This window comes from Denticeps clupeoides, chromosome 2, assembly GCF_900700375.1.
Source record: "Denticeps clupeoides chromosome 2, fDenClu1.1, whole genome shotgun sequence".
In the NCBI taxonomy this organism is placed as follows: Eukaryota; Metazoa; Chordata; class Actinopteri; order Clupeiformes; family Denticipitidae; genus Denticeps; species Denticeps clupeoides.
The window spans coordinates 32,505,741-32,523,906 of record NC_041708.1 but is presented as its reverse complement, the minus strand read 5'-3'; the positions used below and the strand labels follow the sequence as shown (position 1 = coordinate 32,523,906).

Sequence of the window (18,166 nt, the reverse complement as noted above, 5' to 3'; positions counted from 1 at the left end):
TGTACAGATGTAAATAATTTGAAAATTATTAAAGAGGTACACTTACAATGGTTTAACAGAAATCAAAATAAATGTCAAAGCTGAATTGGAACAGAGTCTGCTTTGTTTTCCATTACTTTTGTTCACTGTGTCTGTACCTTCCTTTTTAAAACAATAAACTGAGATTTCACACGTTATGCCTTTACAATCATGGCCAAAAGTTTTTGAGATTGACACAAGTACTGTTTTTCACAAAGTTTGCTGCTTTGGTGTTTTAGATCTTTTTGTCAGTTGTTTCTATGGTGTATTGAAGCGTAATTACAAGCATTTTGTAAGTTTCAAAGGCTTTTATTGACTATTACATCACGTTTATGCAAAGAGTCAATATTTGCAGTGTTGGCCCTTTTTTTTTTTTTTCTTTTCTTTTTCAAGACCTCTGCAATTGCCCCTGGCATGTTGTCAATCAACTTCTGAGCCAAATCCTGACTGACTGCCACCCATTCTGTCATAATCAACGTTGTTTGAAGTCTGTTAGAATTTGTGGTTTTTTTTTGTCCACTCGCCTCCTGAGGATTGACCACAACTTGGATTAAGGTGTGGGGAGTTTCCTGGCCATGTACTCAGAATTTCAATGTTTTGTTCCCAGAGCCACATAGTTCTCACTTTGGCCTTATGGCACGGTGCTCCATCATGCTGGAAAAGGCATTGTTCTCGGATGGTTGGGAGAAGTTGCTGTCGGAGGAGGTTTTGGTACCGTTCTTTATTCATGGCCGTGTTCTTAGGCATAATTGTGAGTGAGCCCACTCCCTTGGATGAGAAGCAGCCCCACACATGAATGATCTCACGATGCTTTACTGTTGGCAAGAGACTGGACTGGTAGCGCTGGTAACCCTTTCTTCTCCGGACAATCATTTTTCCAGATGCCCCAGGCAATCTGAAAATGACTTTACCTCAGACCTCAGCAGTTCAATCCCTGCACTTTTTTGCAGAACATCAGTCTGTCCTGGATGTTTTTCTAGGAGGGAAGTGGCTTTTTTTTCTGCCCTTCACGACGGCAGGCCATCCTCCAAAAGTTTTTGCCTCACTGTGAGTGCAGATGCCATCATACCTGCCTGCTGCCATTCCTGAGCAAGCTCTGCACTGGTGGCACCTCGATCCTGGATCTTTAGAAGACGGTCCTGGCGCTTGCTGGACTTTCACCCTGGAGACTTCTTCACAACACTTGAGCGTTTCTCCTTGAGGGTTTTTGATGATCTGATAAATGGTTGATTTAGGTGCAATCTTAGTAGCAGAAATATCCTTGCCTGTGAATCAGAATCAGAAATACCGGTTGATGGTGTCTCTCAAGTACGGAGTAGAAGAAAACTACAACAATGTGTAAGTGTTATTTGTACAAGTTGTAGAATATATAAATTTGGTATGAATGTGCGTAGGTCTAAAGGATAGATGAACAATGTGCAGTACAATATAATAGACAAAAAATCTAAATCTTATAAACACAAGAGTGTACATAAAGTGCAGTGCAATGTTAATGTGATTTGCAGTGTGACAGTTTCAGCTGTTTAGGAGGGAGATGGCGAGGGGGAGAAGCTGTTCCTGTGTCGGCTGGTCCTGGTCTGCAGGCTTCTATAACATCTGCCAGAGGGCAGCAGGTTAAAAAGTCTGTGACCAGGGTGTGAGGGATCTGAGATGGTTTTCCCTGCCCTTTTCCTGGCTCTTGAGAGGTACAAGATCCATGAAGCCCCTTTTATGCAACACAATGATGACTGCACATGTTTCATTGCAGGTAGCCATGGTTAACAGAGGAAGGACAATGGTTTCAAGCATCACCTTCTTTTTAAAGCATCCATTCTGGACAGAATGATCTCCAGCCTTGTGCTCCTCAACACTCTCCCCTGTGTTAAGGAGAGGATCTCTGAAATGATCTCAATAAGCTTTTTTATGTCAGGGCTGAAATACAGTGGGAATGTCTTTTGGGGATTAAGTTCATTTTCATGTAAAAGAGGTACTTTGCAATTCATCCGATCACTCTTTATGACATTCTGAGTATATGCAGATTGCCATAATAAATATGGAAGCAGCAAACTTTGTGAAAACCAGTTTTTGTGTCAAAAATCTTTGACACGACTGTACAACTCGTGAGACTGAGGTTCTGCTAATGACCACAAGTCGGCAGTACTTGCATAAAAATGACCATTTCTCATTTTTTTCCTGTGAGTGTTTCTTTGTAGAATGATGGATTGAATTTCTGAGATAGGGTCTAGCATAAGAAATAAATCATGTTTCTGACTATGAAAATACAAAAAATCATTCCATAATGCCACAGTTTCTCACTTTTTTATGTATAGGTTTTTCCCCCCTAATATGTTAGAAAAATATTTTGCACCAAGATGGCTGCATATTTATTATCTCAAAACCAAATTAGTTTTTAAATTGAGTGTTTGAAACGTTAGCTTTGGAGACTTTGAAAACGTACCAAATTAAGTCAAAGTCATCCTACAAGCATTCAAAATACCTTTCAATCACTTTCAATCAATTCAATTCCACTTAAGTGTTACAATACTCTTTAGATTAATATGTACTGTCTTTAAATGCAGTTATAGGAACCATGTGGAAAAAATCCATGTGTAAAGATCCTGCAATAGTTTTGTTTAGCATCTTAAAATGTACATTGACGTGACGTTTATCTTTTCACTGTCCCCACACCTGTCATGGCTTCCCACTGCTCACCAAGGGTGATGGGATGGTGTGTACAGTGTGCTGTGCTGTGTTTCACAATGACAATCACTTCACTAAGAGCAATATATAGTCAGAACATAGGAATTCAGTATGTAGTCCATAATATATAAAAAAGAAAACAAACAATAATTATATTGCACAGCTTTAAATGTGTTCTAAAACTATTCTGAATACATTACCTTTTGTCTACAGTAATGGAACGTACAGTACAAGTTTGGACACACCTTCTCATTCAATGTGTTTTCTTTGTTTTCATGACCATTTACGTTGGTAGATTCTCTCTGAAGGCATCAAAACTATGAATGAACACATGTGGAGTTATGTACTTAACAAAAAGTGGAGACCTGACCTCCACAGTCACCAGACCTGAACCCAATCAAGATGGTTTGGGGTGAGCTGGACCGCAGAGTGAAGGCAAAGGGGCCAACAAGTGCTAAACACCTTTGGGAACTCCTTCAAGACTGTTGGAAAAGCATTTCAGGCAACGACCTCTTGAAGCTCATCGAGAGAATGCCAAGAGTGTGTAAAGCAGCAATCAGAGCAAAGAAGAAACTAGAATATAAAACATGTTTTCAGTTATTTCACCTTGTGTTACGCATGTACGTAACTCCACATGCGTTCATTCATAGTTTTGATGCCTTCAGTGAGAATCTACCAACGTAAATGGTCATGAAAATAAAGAAAAACACATTGAGTGAGAAGGTGCGTCCAAACGTTTGGCCCGTACCGTATTCCTTAACACTTGCACGGCGATGCATTAAGTATTCAGCCTTCGTGACCACGGCCGGCGGCGTGTGCGCGACTCCTTTAACTCCCGTCACCTCGGCGTCAGCGGCGGGGCGGGGCGGGGAGTGGCGGCCGGAGCCGCCCGCCGGTCGGACGCGGTCTGGCGCCCCCTGCCGGCCGGCCGGAGCGGCGCCGCACGTTCCCTTGCGTCATGCGCGGGTGACAGCGAGAGAAGCAGGAGCCGCAAAGCCCGCGGTGAGCAGCGAGCCTCGCCGACGCACTGACAGCCCGGCGCCGCGCTTCGAGACACCACGGCACGGAGCCCTGGCTCGGAAATGGCGCGGCTGCGCTGAGGACGACCGCGGGAGTCCGGAGATACAGAGACACGGGGGGACCGAGAAGGCGGCAGACACCTGAGCGCTATTGTTCCACGACGGTCTCCTCAGGACTGCCCTTACGCGCTGCTGCGGCGAGGAGAAAGGGCAGCGCTGAACGGTACCGGCGGAGGAAGAAGAGGACGGAGTGAGGTTTCCCTTTTTTTCCCTTTCTCCAAAAGAAATTAACAACAACAACAAAAAAAAAAAAAAAAAAGCGGGACAATGGCGGACCGCGATGCGCTGCCCCTGCCTCTGGAGGTGCGAGCCAGATTAGCCGAGCTGGAGCTGGAGTTGTCCGAGGGTAAGGCGCGCACACACACACACACACACACACACACACACACACACACGCCGTCCGTTCTTTTTCACCCCCTCCCTCCTAAAGAAAGACCGTCGCGTTAAAGAACGATGACACCCCCCCACCCCACCACCTCTCCACCTTCCTCCTTTCCTCCTCCTCCTCCACCACAACACCACCAGCAGCACCGCCGCCAGATGTTCCCGGCTCCCTCCGCCGCAACATCGTTTCACCCCCCCCCCCCCCAAAAAAAAAAAAAAAAAAAAAAAAAAAAACCCTCTTTGTTTCTGACGGCGGCGGTGCGGCGACACGACAAGGCGCCTCGGACTCTCCGTGACCTTGGATTTCGGTGGCTGTGACACTTTGCTTGTTGTTTTATTCTCTATTTTGTTGTGTATCGTTTCGCCCCCCCGCCCAAAAAAAAAAAAAAAAAAGGAATCGGTATCCGGGTATGCGCAATAAAACCTTATTCCCCCGTCCAGTTGTATATATTTTATTCAGATTTGTTCCCCGGCGCCACAGCCGAGCCTCTTCCCCGGATAATTACCAACTCGGCCATTTACGGCGACCAGTGGCGCGGCCCACGTCCTTCCCCGTGGGTTTGTCACGAGCTCGTAAAAAGACCCCCGAACGGGCTCCACGGTGCCCGAGTCTTCTTTCCCCGCCGGTAACGTCCCACGTCCCACGTCACCCCGCTCCGCCTGCACCCGGTTCTGTGGAGCTTCTGCGGCCCGTCCTTCATGCCCGCTCGCTCCAGCAGAGCGGCGAGGAACCCGGGTCACTTTCACGTCTACATTTACGGCATTTGCCAGACGCCCTCGTCCAGAGCCACTTACAGTCAGTAGTTACAGGGACTTAGCGGGATTTGAACCCGGGTGTGTCGCCCGCTAGGCTGCTAATTTGATTGGTCATTATGTCTCCCGGCCACCGGGCACAATGGGCTTTGACTTCGGCGCGTGACAGCGGCCGCAGAGGAAGGGACGTCGAGTGAAAAGTGACAAGTGCGCGAGAGCTGAGCGGAGTCAATTTGGAACCCAGCAGAGGTCAAGGTGCAAAGCAGCTCGTCCCTTTTCCGTCGCGGCAGCCCGTACCGGCGCGGGGCCCCCGGTCGAACCTTCTGTAAGAGCGGGGTTCGCCGCTAGTGCCAGCGATCCTGCCGCAGAGTTTTCATTTCTTCTTCCCCTTCTACCTTTCAGCACGGAATTCTGCTGCTGTACGTTACGGCGGGTCTACGGGAAGCCGCGTGAACCCGAGGACGCGAGTCCGGGCCCTCGGAATTCCTGCAGCTTTGTAGCGCGTCCCTCTAATGCCGTCCGTGCTTCAGCCACATCTGGGCTTCATTTTACACGTCCTCCAGGCCCTCCGGCATCTGGCGCTCCGTCGGCCCCTTTAACCCCGTCGCCGCCGCGTCCGTGGCCCCGCCGCGCCGACTGTTGGTTCTGTCCGCGGGTGAATTCTGTCAGCAGCGGGGACAGGAACGTCCGGGGTGCGGGACACAACAGCGAGCGCTGTAGAAATATTCGATGGACACATTTACATTTACGGCATTTGCCAGACGCCCTTTATCCAGAGCGACTTACAAATCAGTAGTTACAGGGGACAGTCCCCCCCCGGAGACACTCAGGGTTAAGTGTCTTGCTCAGGGACACGATGGACACATTTACATTTACGGCCTTTATCAGACGCCCTTATCCAGAGCGACTTACAAATCAGTAGTTACAGGGACAGTCCCCCCCCCCCCGGAGACACTCAGGGTTAAGTGTCTTGCTGAGGGACACGATGGACACATTTACTTTTACGGCATTTGCCAGACGCCCTTATCCAGAGCGACTTACAAATCAGTAGTTACAGGGGACAGTCCCCCCCCCGGAGACACTCAGGGTTAAGTGTCTTGCTCAGGGACACGATGGACACATTTACATTTACGGCCTTTATCAGACGCCCTTATCCAGAGCGACTTACAAATCAGTAGTTACAGGGACAGTCCCCCCCCCCCCGGAGACACTCAGGGTTAAGTGTCTTGCTCAGGGACACGATGGACACATTTACATTTACGGCCTTTATCAGACGCCCTTATCCAGAGCGACTTACAGTTACAGGGACAGTCCCCCCCTGGAGACACTCAGGGTTAAGTGTCTTGAACCCGGGTCTTCTGGTTCACAGGCGAGTGTGTCACCCGCTAGGCCACCACCACCCCGATGGTAGCGGCGCAGTGATGCCGCAAAACAGCCCCGACCCTCGTGGTCCCGCCAGTGTCCCCGTCCCAGGTTCCGGCTTCGGATCACGCCCGGCATCCAGTCTCGTCGGAGATGATGGCGCGCCGCTTGCCGCGTCTTCTTTGTCGCCCTTCAAGCTCCATTAAGTTTAATCAGCGTATTGCCCCCTTTTACGCTTTCGCCGCCTCGCGGTTTTTTTTTGGCCGGACGCTCCGTCCATTTGCTGGAGTGCGTTCTTGGGAAGCCTCTGGGGCCCGGCGCGGAGTCGACCGCGCAGACCCTGGAGGTGGGGGCGGGGCTCCTGGTCACGCCGCGGCGGGCAAATCGGGTGTGTTTCACACCTCCGTGGCCCCTTCTTCTAAAAAAAAAAAAAGTGAAGTGATTGTCACATGTGATACACAGCAGCACAGCACACAGTGCACACAGTGAAATTTGTCCTCTGCATTTAACCCATCACCCTGAGTGAGCAGTGGGCAGCCATGACAAGCGCCCGGGGAGCAGTGTGTGGGGACGGTGCTTTGCTCAGTGGCACCTCAGTGGCACCTTGCCGGCTCGGGATTCGAACCAGCAACCTTCTGAGTACAGGGCCGCTTCCTTAACCGCTAGGCCACCACTGCCCCGGCGGCGTAGGACCGTAGTGCGACCGCGCCCATCTGAGCGGGCACCCGCGCCGAGCTGACTCAGCGATGGGGACGGATGGAGGAGTTTAGGGGCTTGGGGTTAAAAGTGCACACCGCAGTCCGGGTCTCATGTCCCGCGGCCACGCTTCTTCGTCCGTGAGAACCTCGCCGGGCAGTGAAGGCCTTGCGGTGCTGGGCATGGCGCAGATAAGCCTCCTTATCTCCGCAGCGTGGCGGCGCGCCACTCGGCCGCCTGTAAGCTGGGCGCCCGCTGTGTTCCCGTGTGCGTTTCATTTACATTTACAGCATTTACCAGACGCCCTTATCCAGAGCGACTTACAATCAGTAGTTACAGGGACAGTCCCCCCCTGGAGCAACTTAGGGTTAAGTGTCTTGCTCAGGGACACAATGGTAGTAAGTGGGATTTGAACCTGGGTCTCCTGGTTCATAGGCGAGTGTCTAATCCACTAGGCTACTACCACCCTACGTTTCAGGCCGCTTGCGTTTTTCGAAAGAGCTTCGTCGTCGCGTTACGTCAGGGTTTAAGGTCCACTGGGTGTGGGATCTCTCTCTCTCTCTCTCTGCGTTCATTGTTGAACAGTAAAGGATTTGTAGAAAGCAAAGTAGATTATACCCCCCCCACCAGAGTGAGATTTTGATTAATAAAAAAAAAAAAAAAAAAATCTTCACATTTAAACATCTCCGGTCGACTCACAGCGCGTGAATCGACGGCCACCCGGATCGTCAGTCTGTCCGCGGCCGCTCATAGGGTGGTAGTAGCCTAGCGGGTAACACACTCGCCTATGAACCAGGAGACCCGGGTTCAAATCCCGCTTACTACCATTGTGTCCCTGAGCAAGACACTTAACCCTGAGTGTCTCCAGGGGGGGACAGTCCCTGTAGCTACTGGTTGTAAGTGGTAAATGCCGTAAATGTAAATGTACCTGCAGAAATTCGGAGTTTGGGCCAGTTGCAATGGTCTTAGTGTCTCCTGGTTGTGTGTCCTAGTTTTCACGGCCACGTGGCGATCTGATTGGCTCGTTGGCGCCAGAATTGCGACTCCCTCGTGTACGGGGCATTATCCCCGCCTGCTGTGTCCTCCTGCGTGCGAGCAAACGCGCAATTTAATTGAGCTTGAGCTCAATAGCAGACACTTTATCCCCAACTGGCACCGGACTCTTGCTCACAGGCCCATTGTGTGCACTGCGGGGGCCCTGGTTCGATTGTTAAACCCCAAAACCAACGTTGGCCCCTTAAGTGTCGTGTTAAATCACCAGATCGCGTCCCATGCGGGGACGTAGCGCTAACCAGAGGACTGATTGAAGTTCTGAAAGGAAGAGTCCCAGAGGGCCGGGATTAGGAGGATCCCCTCTGATCTGCTGAGTTTGCAGTTCAGGCTCATTTCAGGAGAGGCCAGCTCTTGTCTGACAGACGCTGCCCCACCCGCCTGCGTTTCGCGAGCGGCCTCCTTGCCTGGCCTGCGACGGGGACGTTTAATGTCCTTAACGGACGCTGGGGCCTGCACACTCAGCGATGGCTGGGATTCCTCGCCTAGTGGAGCAGCCGGAGTTGTGATGGACCCAGTATCGAATGAGATGAGAGGTTTCGGCCCTCGCTCAGCACTGCCCAGTCACTCTAATAAAGCACTGGACCTGGTACACGGTTCGTGTCCTGATGTATTTTAAAGTGGCTGTCACGTGAATAGAATATGCTAGAAAATAGGCGCGGTGGGTCCACTGTTGTCTATGTCATGTACCTTGCATTTCAGAACATGCAAGGTACATGATCTCCCCCCTGGAGACACTCAGGGTTAAGTGTCTTGCTCAGGGACACAATGGTAGTAAGCGGGATTTGAACCTGGGTCTTCTGGTTCATAGGCGAGTGTGTTACCCACTAGGCCACTAGCGCCCTAATAATGACAGCAATAATAAACGAGCCTGGAACAAAGAAGCCTTCTGAAACCGGCGCAACCAAACAGTAAGTGTCAGGTTGAAGTGAACATTGCACGCTTGAAGGCGACGCCCAGAACCCCCGACTATCGGCCGCGGCATCGCGACGAGCGGAAAGTGATATTTTTACCGCTCCGCATTCTCCCGCATAGCGGTCAGAGATATTACGCCCCTATGTTAAGGTGCCTTCCCCTCCGCTTCCAGACGAAAACAATGCCGGCTTCAAAAGCTGCGGAGGAGACGCTGCTGGAACGGTTGGCTGCCGTGGCAACAAAGAATGTCCCTTCCCACCAGCTGGTGATTGGTGCTTTCGCTATTATTGTTTTTTTTTACCCCTGGGTTTGTGTTTTTAATCTGGGCTGAAAAAGCATGTTTTGTGATTTGTGTGATGTTATTAAAACCTCTCCATGTCATCAGAATTCGCCAGGTCCCTAATTTGGAGCCGCTCTTTGATCGCAGTGTTTTTCTTCCTATATCGGGGATAATGGCACAGGAATGCGGTTACATTTTATGGTCTGGAATGTGAGGTATTCCTCACCGTGCATCCAGCTGTTTGCACAGCAGTGTGCTGCTTTTAAACACACACACACACACACACACACACACACACACACGCACACACGCCTGTGACAGTAGCCCATATGTCCATGTGCCATGGGTGTTTAAAGAGAGGTCTTCAATGGTTGCTAGGTTCCGGGTTACACATCAACAGTGTGAGGGTCATTGCATGCCAATGACATCACATGATGACATTTCCAGAAACAGTGTGAATATTACAGATCGCGGCCACGGCGCATGTGGCGTGTTGAGAAAATGAGCATTTAATCTCCCCTCCTATAGCCCAATGATGTCACCGTCCCTCATGCCTGGTCCTTACCGGCTGGGATATTCATCAGCCAATTGACATTTAATTAACAATTACACATGATTTAAAAAAAAAAAAGATGAGTTCCTTTGGCTTCATGAAATGTACCTCCGAGCTAAGGAGCAGATGTTGAAGCACCTCATGAGATCCCATTTCCTCCCCCTGCCTCAGCAGACCTCCTTGTCACAGGGTGAGGTGCACTTCGTTGTGGCCCGTGTCTGCACGGATTCCTGGGTCGCTACGCGGCCGCGTGGCAAATATCACATTTGCGATTTAAATCATCCCTGCCCCTTCAGAGCTGAAGGCGTGAAAAAAGGCATGGTTTCCTACTTGCTTCTCCTGGCTTCCTGTTCTTTATTTTCCATGTGAAAACATGTGCTGAGAAAGAGCCGGAAATGGCTTTTTTACTGTAGCATTCTGTAGGGTTGGTAGTAGCCTAGTAGACTCGTCTATGAACCAGAAGACCCAGGTTCAGATCCCGCTTAGTACCATTGTGTTCCCAACTTAACCCTGAGTGTCTCCAGGGGGGGGACTGTCCCTGTAACTACTGATTGTAAGGGCGTCTGGTAACCGTAAATGTAAATTATGTAACTACGGTGCTGTGGTTGGCACGGAGACTGTGACCTTCAGATTGTTCCGCTTCGGTTTAAATCCAATCACTTCTCTGCGCTGACCCCGTGACCTCTGACAGGTCAAAGAACAGGACCTAATACTGTTGGTTGTTCCCGTGACAGCTGAATTGAGCTTGTCCCCCTTCCCTCTTTCCTTTGTGGCTAAAACGTAGCTAGGGTGGATTTAGGCGTGAATGGGAGTTTTTAATTAAGGCTAGTGCAATATTATCATTGGTGATAAAACAGAGTAGAGGTGGGCAGATTACATATTTTGAAAGATTTTTTTTTTTTTTAATGTATTGATTTTCCCTTGTTCAGTACCGACAATTTTCACCTTTGCTTATTTAGTTTTTTCCTTCATTTTCTTGATGCAAAACTAATTTCTTAATAGTGCTCACTGCCATCTGTAAATATGCTTTCCAGTACACCGATGGAAGTTAGGGGAATATAAGCCGATACTGATGCATGGCCGATATATATATCGTCCGAAAGCAGCTGACAACATAACAGCATGGAATTGATCGACACAACACACCTGACAGGTTGTAGCAATGGAATCAATATGTTAGTGGCGGTCTTTTGTTTTGGTCTCTTGTGGAACCTTTGGAATATTATGTATTGTAATTGGTCATTTTTTAGTAATAAAATTGTTTAGTAATATTTCATCTTCGGTATTGTAAAAATGGTCATGACATCAGACCATGTTGTAGGCTTCTGTGTACTGAACACGTTTTGTCCATGTGGCTCGTGGCTGCAGAGATGTCTTTAAAAAAGCTAACACAAAGACCTGGGTGAAATGTTGAGGAAAAAGCGTTTTTTTTTTTTTTAAGGAGATCCTGTGTGTCTTCCTTGTTCCGACCCTGAACACCTTTATACGGTTTGAATGGCTCTGTTTGTTGTGACTGAAGGCAGTATCGGGATGCCAAGCACGGTGATAATATCTGAGCTCCAGGTGCCTGTCACGCTCGTGCCGCGGTAGGAGCTCTGCAGGAGCTGCAGAGAGGGGCCTTTCGTCAAGGCGCCAAGGTCATAGCCCCACCTTTTCACTTTTCTGCTCGAAGGGGTGATCTGTTACTGTGTGTTTTCGTTACCATTAATTATTAAGAGTGACCGGCGTCCTTGTTGAAGGCAATAAACAATTTCATGCTCAGCTGGGCCTCCTGTACCCCAGTGATGGGGCGTTGTTCTTCATACTGACGGACTGAACAGCCTTCGTCTCCTTTGTGGATGTGGTGTGGATCTGATGAGATTTTCATCAAAGGACATCACCGCGATTCAACAAACTCTTCCGACTGATCATCACAGCCATGTATGGTCCCCTCAAAATCCCCTGTCCTGCAAGGGATGAACTTTGACCCCGCCGTTGCCAAACAGAGGGGACGTTTCCTGGCTGGTCAGTATGTGAGTCCAGGTCAGACCGGGAGAGTCAGGCATGTTAAGTAAATAGGAAAGGGAGACACCTGGTATCCTGCAGGCTGGGGGTCAGCCCGAGCGTATGAGCTGAAGAATGCCCCTTTCTGTGCCTCTGTCCCTAACAGCTGCCGAGGCTTTCCCCCCACTCTGTACTGCAGGGACATGTTACGTCCACTGTGTTTTCATAACAGGATTTATCACCAGAGGTGCTTCACTGTAAAATTAATCTAAAAGAATAATAGCAGTTTTAGTAATACATGCTTATTAACTGTACGTTAATAGCTCTGTTGTTATATTCAGAGAACAATGCAAAATCCTTACTGTTAATGACATTTCCGATATTATGTTATTAAATATTATAATACATCAATATTTACAGTAAGTACTTGTGAAATCTGTAAAATTCTAGCGCAAGAGATTGTAATGTAAATTTACAGAAACAGTGTGATTTTTCTTTTGGAAAATAATGTGTTTTTGACCACTACATTTTGCTACGTGTGACATCTCAACACAAATTATTAAAAAATATAATTGTACATTGAGTCAGTCAAACGATCTATGAACACAGTTGAAGTAAATGCAATTATTCTTTAATTACTTGGCAGCATATGACTATATTAATTTAATTAATAATATGTTTTAATGGAATTGCCTTGAAACACATATGTTATAGCTGACTGACTGTTGGCTGGAGGTAAATAATTTATGTGCTGACGGTTAATTGCGCCTATTATAGCTGGGCTTGTACTGTTTTGCTGGTCTTAAAAGTAATTATTGTATAAGTAACGACAAATAATGGCACATTAGCATACAAAAATATGAAAGCAAAAAAAGTTCTTGAAATAAGGAATGCAGAGATTTGCCTGTTGAAATCTGATCGACGCCCATAGTCTAATTACAGAGACAGTCTCCCTGGAGCAATAACGGGTTAAGTGCTCGGCTCAGGGGCCTAATGGCGCTTTCATATTTTTTTTGGAGTTAGCAGGATGGACACCTCAGAAGAAGATCCATGCTGCGTTTTCTTCAGTGCTTGTAGGCTTTGGGCCTGTTGATGACCTGCCCTGTTACACGATCCCTTCAGCAGCCGGCTGGGACAGACTGCACCCTGTGTGCTGCACAGCTGGGTGGCTTTGCCTGTGCTCCTGTTACCCCCTCAAAACCTGTCCGCTAATACACACACACATACACACACACACGCACACACACACACACACACACACACACACACACACACACATGCCCGCTGTGTGTTTTCTTGCCGTTGCTGGAGGAATGTGGTCATGTGATCTCAATTGGCCCCACTGTTTATATCACAATATGGTTGTGTTGGGTGCCTGTTTTATGCCAAACCCCACACTTCCACCACTGACTAACCATACTCACGATCATCACCTCTGTCAGTTCTGACTTTGTGCTGGTCAGTAATGGAGGTGTAATGTTAGTGAAATATACAGTTTAAAATTAGTTTATCACTTTTGACCATTTTATAGAGTTTATGGAGGTTTTGGAAAGATAATAGCTCACCATGACTAGATGAAAGAGATCTTGTTAAATAATAAATCACGTCTAATAAACAAATATATTGATTAAATTTCATTGTAACCTATTAATATGACATGTCACAACAATTGATTTGTTGATATGATACTTCTAATTTACTGTCATTAACTGCATTTATAACTATATTTGGTGAATGTCTAGTGTAAGCATAATTTATCTGTATACATACCATATGACATGATTTGTAACTCAGAGCTAAATAATTTTTTGTAAATGAAGAATCGATCATTTTGTCATTTGCAAGTCACAGGAGCGATGAAAGTTATTTTTGCACGATTCCATATTATTAGGCAGCTCTACACTGTGTTTAGATGGGTAATAAAACACACACAAAAGCAAAATTGATCAGGAATCAATAAGGCAATCAATAAAGAATTGCACTGAAAAGCAGAATCGATCATGGGACTTGTATCAATGAAATCTTATGTATTCCTGTCCCTAAACTTTCAAAACCGGCCACATTCACATTTGCTTAACCTGGTTATATACAAAGAATGCGAGTGGGAGAGGTGACAAGAGAGTGAAGGGGAAAGGGACATGGCTCATGTCACTTCCTTTATCTGAGCTGTCCTCTGAGATCCTGTGTTACCCACCAATCAATAACCCCAACCATCCCTCACGCTGAGAACCGTCCGCACTCTTCTGTTCGTTTTCCCATGAAAACGATGATAGCCACTGCTTCCACCAGCAAATAAACATCAGTAGCAGGAACAAAGCCCTGCTTTTATACCGACGGTTGGAGCTGCTGTCCTGAAGTGGAAATGGCCTCGAGCTGCTGAAGGCTTTCTGTTGTTCCTTTAAAGACCATTCGGTAGAATAATCTGTGTGTGTGTGTGTAAGTTTTTTTGCATTGATCCCAGCCACTGAACTATAATGAATATTGAAAATAACGAAAACAGCATCGTGCCAGGTGCCGTAGAGCATAGTCCATGGGAACTGGGACTCTGCATGTTAAACTGGGAGCGGGAGTGTTCGGCCAGTTGGGTGGGCAAGGCATCCGCACAATGCGCACTATTTGAAATAACAGCGCTTAGCCCACTCAGAATTTGGGTGTGCCTCAGGACCCTTCCCACTGGTTACCCACAAGCCCGCTGATGAGGACCGGCCGTTGGCCAAGTATGCGACCTCCGTCCAAGGTCAGGCGGTAGATCGCTGACAGATCTGTCTGTTTGATAAAGCTATATGCGCTTTTAACCAAACAGCTGCGGTGGAAAAAAACATCAGTTAGGATCTTTTCACACAAACGAAGACGAAGAACGACGGGGTGGGTGGGTTGGGGAGGGGGGTGTAAGGTTCAGCTCCTGCTCTGTTTCCAATTTCACATTCCCTGTATGGGAAAGAATGTGTTTTTGTGTTTTTGGACCCTGCAGCATGTGGCGTTTGAAGGTTAGCGGTCACGGAGTTTTGCGTTTTGTTCGGCGGCGTTTTGCTCGGTGTCTCTGGAAGAGCAGAAAGCGGGAGAAAAAGGAGGGATGGAGAAAGGGAAAATGAGAGACAGAGAGGAGGAATGGGCCGCCACGGTGGAAGGAATTCGCTTCCCGCCTGATTTTCGGCAACAGATGCCGGCAGGCTGTCGTTGGGGGTGTTATCCAAATCGGCATCGCGCCCGCCCCCCCAAAACCCCCCCAAACCCCCCCAACAACCCGGGGGGACGTCATTTTTCTCCCACCCTGAGCAATATCACGCCTGATCAGGGAACCTTTCAAACGAAGAAGGAGATGGACGGATAACGGGAGAGCAGCAGAGATAAAAGGAGGAAGTGTCAATAAGAGAGGGATGGAGAGTTAAAAACAAACAGGGATTACAGACGTGGTAGATGGAAAGGGGGTGTGTGTGTGGGGGTGGGGGGGGGGTAATTATTCGTCCGAGGCGGTTGGCAGCCCCCAACCCCCCCCCTCTTTCTTGCGCTCTCTCAATCTGTCCTTCCTTCTCTCTCTCTGGGACTGTGGAAACATTATGGGCCGCCGATGACAATGCGCTCTATTCATGGGCCGGCGACCCTGCAGCATGCGCTCGCCAGCGTGCAGAGGCGCTGTGATGAAAGCGCGCACTGCACTTTGTCCCATGAGAGCGCGTTCTGCCCTGAGCCCCTCAGGAGTCCCGCTGCGATGCCTTCAGTGAGTCTGTGCTGCGTTGAGTCATGGGTTTTCTGCACAGGGTCCTGTGTCAGAGAAGCAATGACCCCAAAATTTGTGGCTCCCTGCTTTTGAGATGGTCTTTTTTTAATGATAATACCTGTATAAGGATCTGTGCATTTTCTGGCCCCCTCTCAGATCCATTTTTATTATATTATATTATATTTTTTATCCTGCCAGCTTGGCGATGTGGCCTAAAAATAATATTCCAACACTATATAAATATCGAAATCACGAAATATATTAGTGTCCTCATGTAGGGTGACCAGATGTCCTCTTCTCCTTGGACACGTCCTCTTTTTGAGACACGGAAAATTTGACTAAACATTTGTCATGTCATGGCAGTTCCTATTTGCACAAGTGGATCTGTCTCCCGCCCTCTCGCGCTAGTAGAAGTATTGCCAGGAACCCGCTCGTGCAAGTTGAATTTTTGCTAGCTGCCCACTGATCACTAAGAGTGATTAAATGCAGAGGACACATTTTGTTGTGTGCACCATGTTTGGTGCTTGCTGTGCATCAAACTGACAATCACTTCACTTTCACTTTACAACTGACTAGAATATGGGACCGGAGCACGTCCCAAAGTTTGAGTCCTGACAGTACAATCTCTTCCAACATCCACCTGTGGAATACTGGGCTCTGTGCTGATCACTCTGCCAATCTTGTCTGCTCGGGCCACGCCAGGAGCACTGGGACCACGCAACAGGCGTCTCTGACTATGCATCAAATCCTCGTGGGCCATAACAGGCCCCCTCGACAGGCCCTCGTGGACTGTCAAGGTCTCGCCACACAGATTCCACTCACCTGGAGAATGCACAAGCCAGCCCAGGAACAGTATAGCAGGTCATTACAAAAACACTGATGAAACTGAGAGTCATTGATGGGGCCCTGCTGCTAATTAAAACTAGGGACCAGTCCATGGTCGGGGAAAGGGGAACATAATCACATGAGGTCCAGGTGAGACGTTGGCATGGGAGGAAAGTCGGCTGCATCCAGAACTGGCCCGGTGATTCTGTAATGACGCAACATGGCAGTGATAGACGAAGCATACACTCAACTTCACAAGACAGGGTTTACTAAAACAACACGGTGGAAGGACAATACACTGCAGAATACACACCGACGTAGACAGGGGATACATTCAATATTGGGACAGTGACAAAGTGGACACAGCGGGTGAACTACGGTCTAATACAGGGCCGGAGACTTCAAAGTTTGAGTCCTGACACTTCGCTTGTATCCAACACCACTGAATTAGCAGCTTTGTTAGAAGTTCATTCTTTAACACTTCCAGCCATGTTTGCCTTTACCAGCACAACTTTAATAACTGTAATAACTTTGCACTATAGTTGTTTTTAGCAACCAGTTTTACTTTTAGTTTTAGTCTAGTCATTGCATCAAGCTGTCATTTTAGTTATTGTTAGTCTTCATTACATCCATACTTATTTTTGTCTAGTCAAGTTTCAGTTGTTTAAAACTCTTGAGCATTTTAGTCATATTTTAGTTGGAATTTCCCATGACTATTTTAGTCTAGTTTTAGTCAACGAAAACTGATGACATTTTTGTCTAATTTTAGTCAAAGTGTATTTTTTAGTACAAGCACATAGTAGAACAGGCAAAAGCAAAATTTTCTTTTAGATAACCTCGTTTTAATTATGAAATGGTTTTATCTTATTATTTTATTATTTAGGGTTGGCCCTAACAAAGTTGGAGTCCTAGGCAAGATTTTAGGTGGTGCCCCCTTGAATCACAGTAAATTCCACTGCTGGTAAGATATACTCATAAGAAACTCAGACTTGTGGAAGAAAAGATATGACATATGGCACAGAAAATTACATAAAAATATTTAGCCTATTTGGAGAGAGAGATGATTATAATGTGAGAACATATTAGTCATCCTGTGATAAGAATTAAGAATAGTCAAGTCAAGTCAACTTTATTTCTAGAGCACTTTAACAGCAGTTCCACTGCACCAAAGTGCTTTACAGGCATAAAAGGACATACAGATATACACAAGAAGTACAAAGTAAAATACATGGACAGTAAAAGCTAACAAATAAAACCAAACAAATAAATAAATAAAACATTTACACTTCCAACATTTATCAGACGCCCTTATCCAGAGCAACTTACAATCAGTAGTTTGTCCCCCCTGGAGCAACTTAGGGTTAAGTGTCTTGCTCAGGGACACAATGGTAGTAAGTGGGATTGAGGTGAGTGTGTTACCCACTAGGCTACTACCAACAAATAAAATAAAAATTGGGGAGGCTGAAGAAAATAGCATGAAAATACATAATAGCTTTAAATACATAATAGCCTCTATAAATTTGGGAGGGCTGGAGTGAGCAATATAAAAATACATGGAGAGTAAAACTTTAAAAGTCTGTGAAAGCTAAAGAGAAAAGATAAGTTTTAAGCCTGGATTTAAAAGCAGAGGTTGTAGGGACAAATTTAATGTCAAGTGGTAGCTGGTTCCACAGGCGGGGCGCAGCAATTGTGAAGGCTCTGTCACCCTTCTGCTTAAGGCAAGATTGGGGGATGTGGAGGAGGGCGTTGCCGTTTGATCTCAAGGATCTAGGAGTTGGCTGAAAATGAACAAGATCTGTTATGTAGGGTGGGGCCTGCCGATTTAGGGGCTTAAAAACCACCAATAAAAGTTTTAACTAAATTCTAAAATG

General features: G+C 47.1%; 1 protein-coding gene across 15 annotated transcripts in view; it reads left to right on the top strand.

The window, feature by feature from the left end:
- The first annotated feature begins 3,618 nt into the window (after positions 1-3,618).
- dip2ca (disco-interacting protein 2 homolog Ca) overlaps positions 3,619-18,166 on the top strand; it is a 92,338-nt gene continuing 77,790 nt past the window's right edge. For 10 of the 15 annotated variants that reach the window (XM_028970265.1, XM_028970263.1, XM_028970276.1 and 7 more), the window contains exon 1: positions 3,619-4,122. In XM_028970265.1, the coding sequence (XP_028826098.1) occupies positions 4,044-4,122 (79 nt within the window). In that variant the 5' untranslated portion in view covers positions 3,619-4,043. The remainder of the gene's footprint in view (positions 4,123-18,166) is intronic. The other 5 variants (XM_028970279.1, XM_028970277.1, XM_028970272.1 and 2 more) reach the window with 1 other exon arrangement.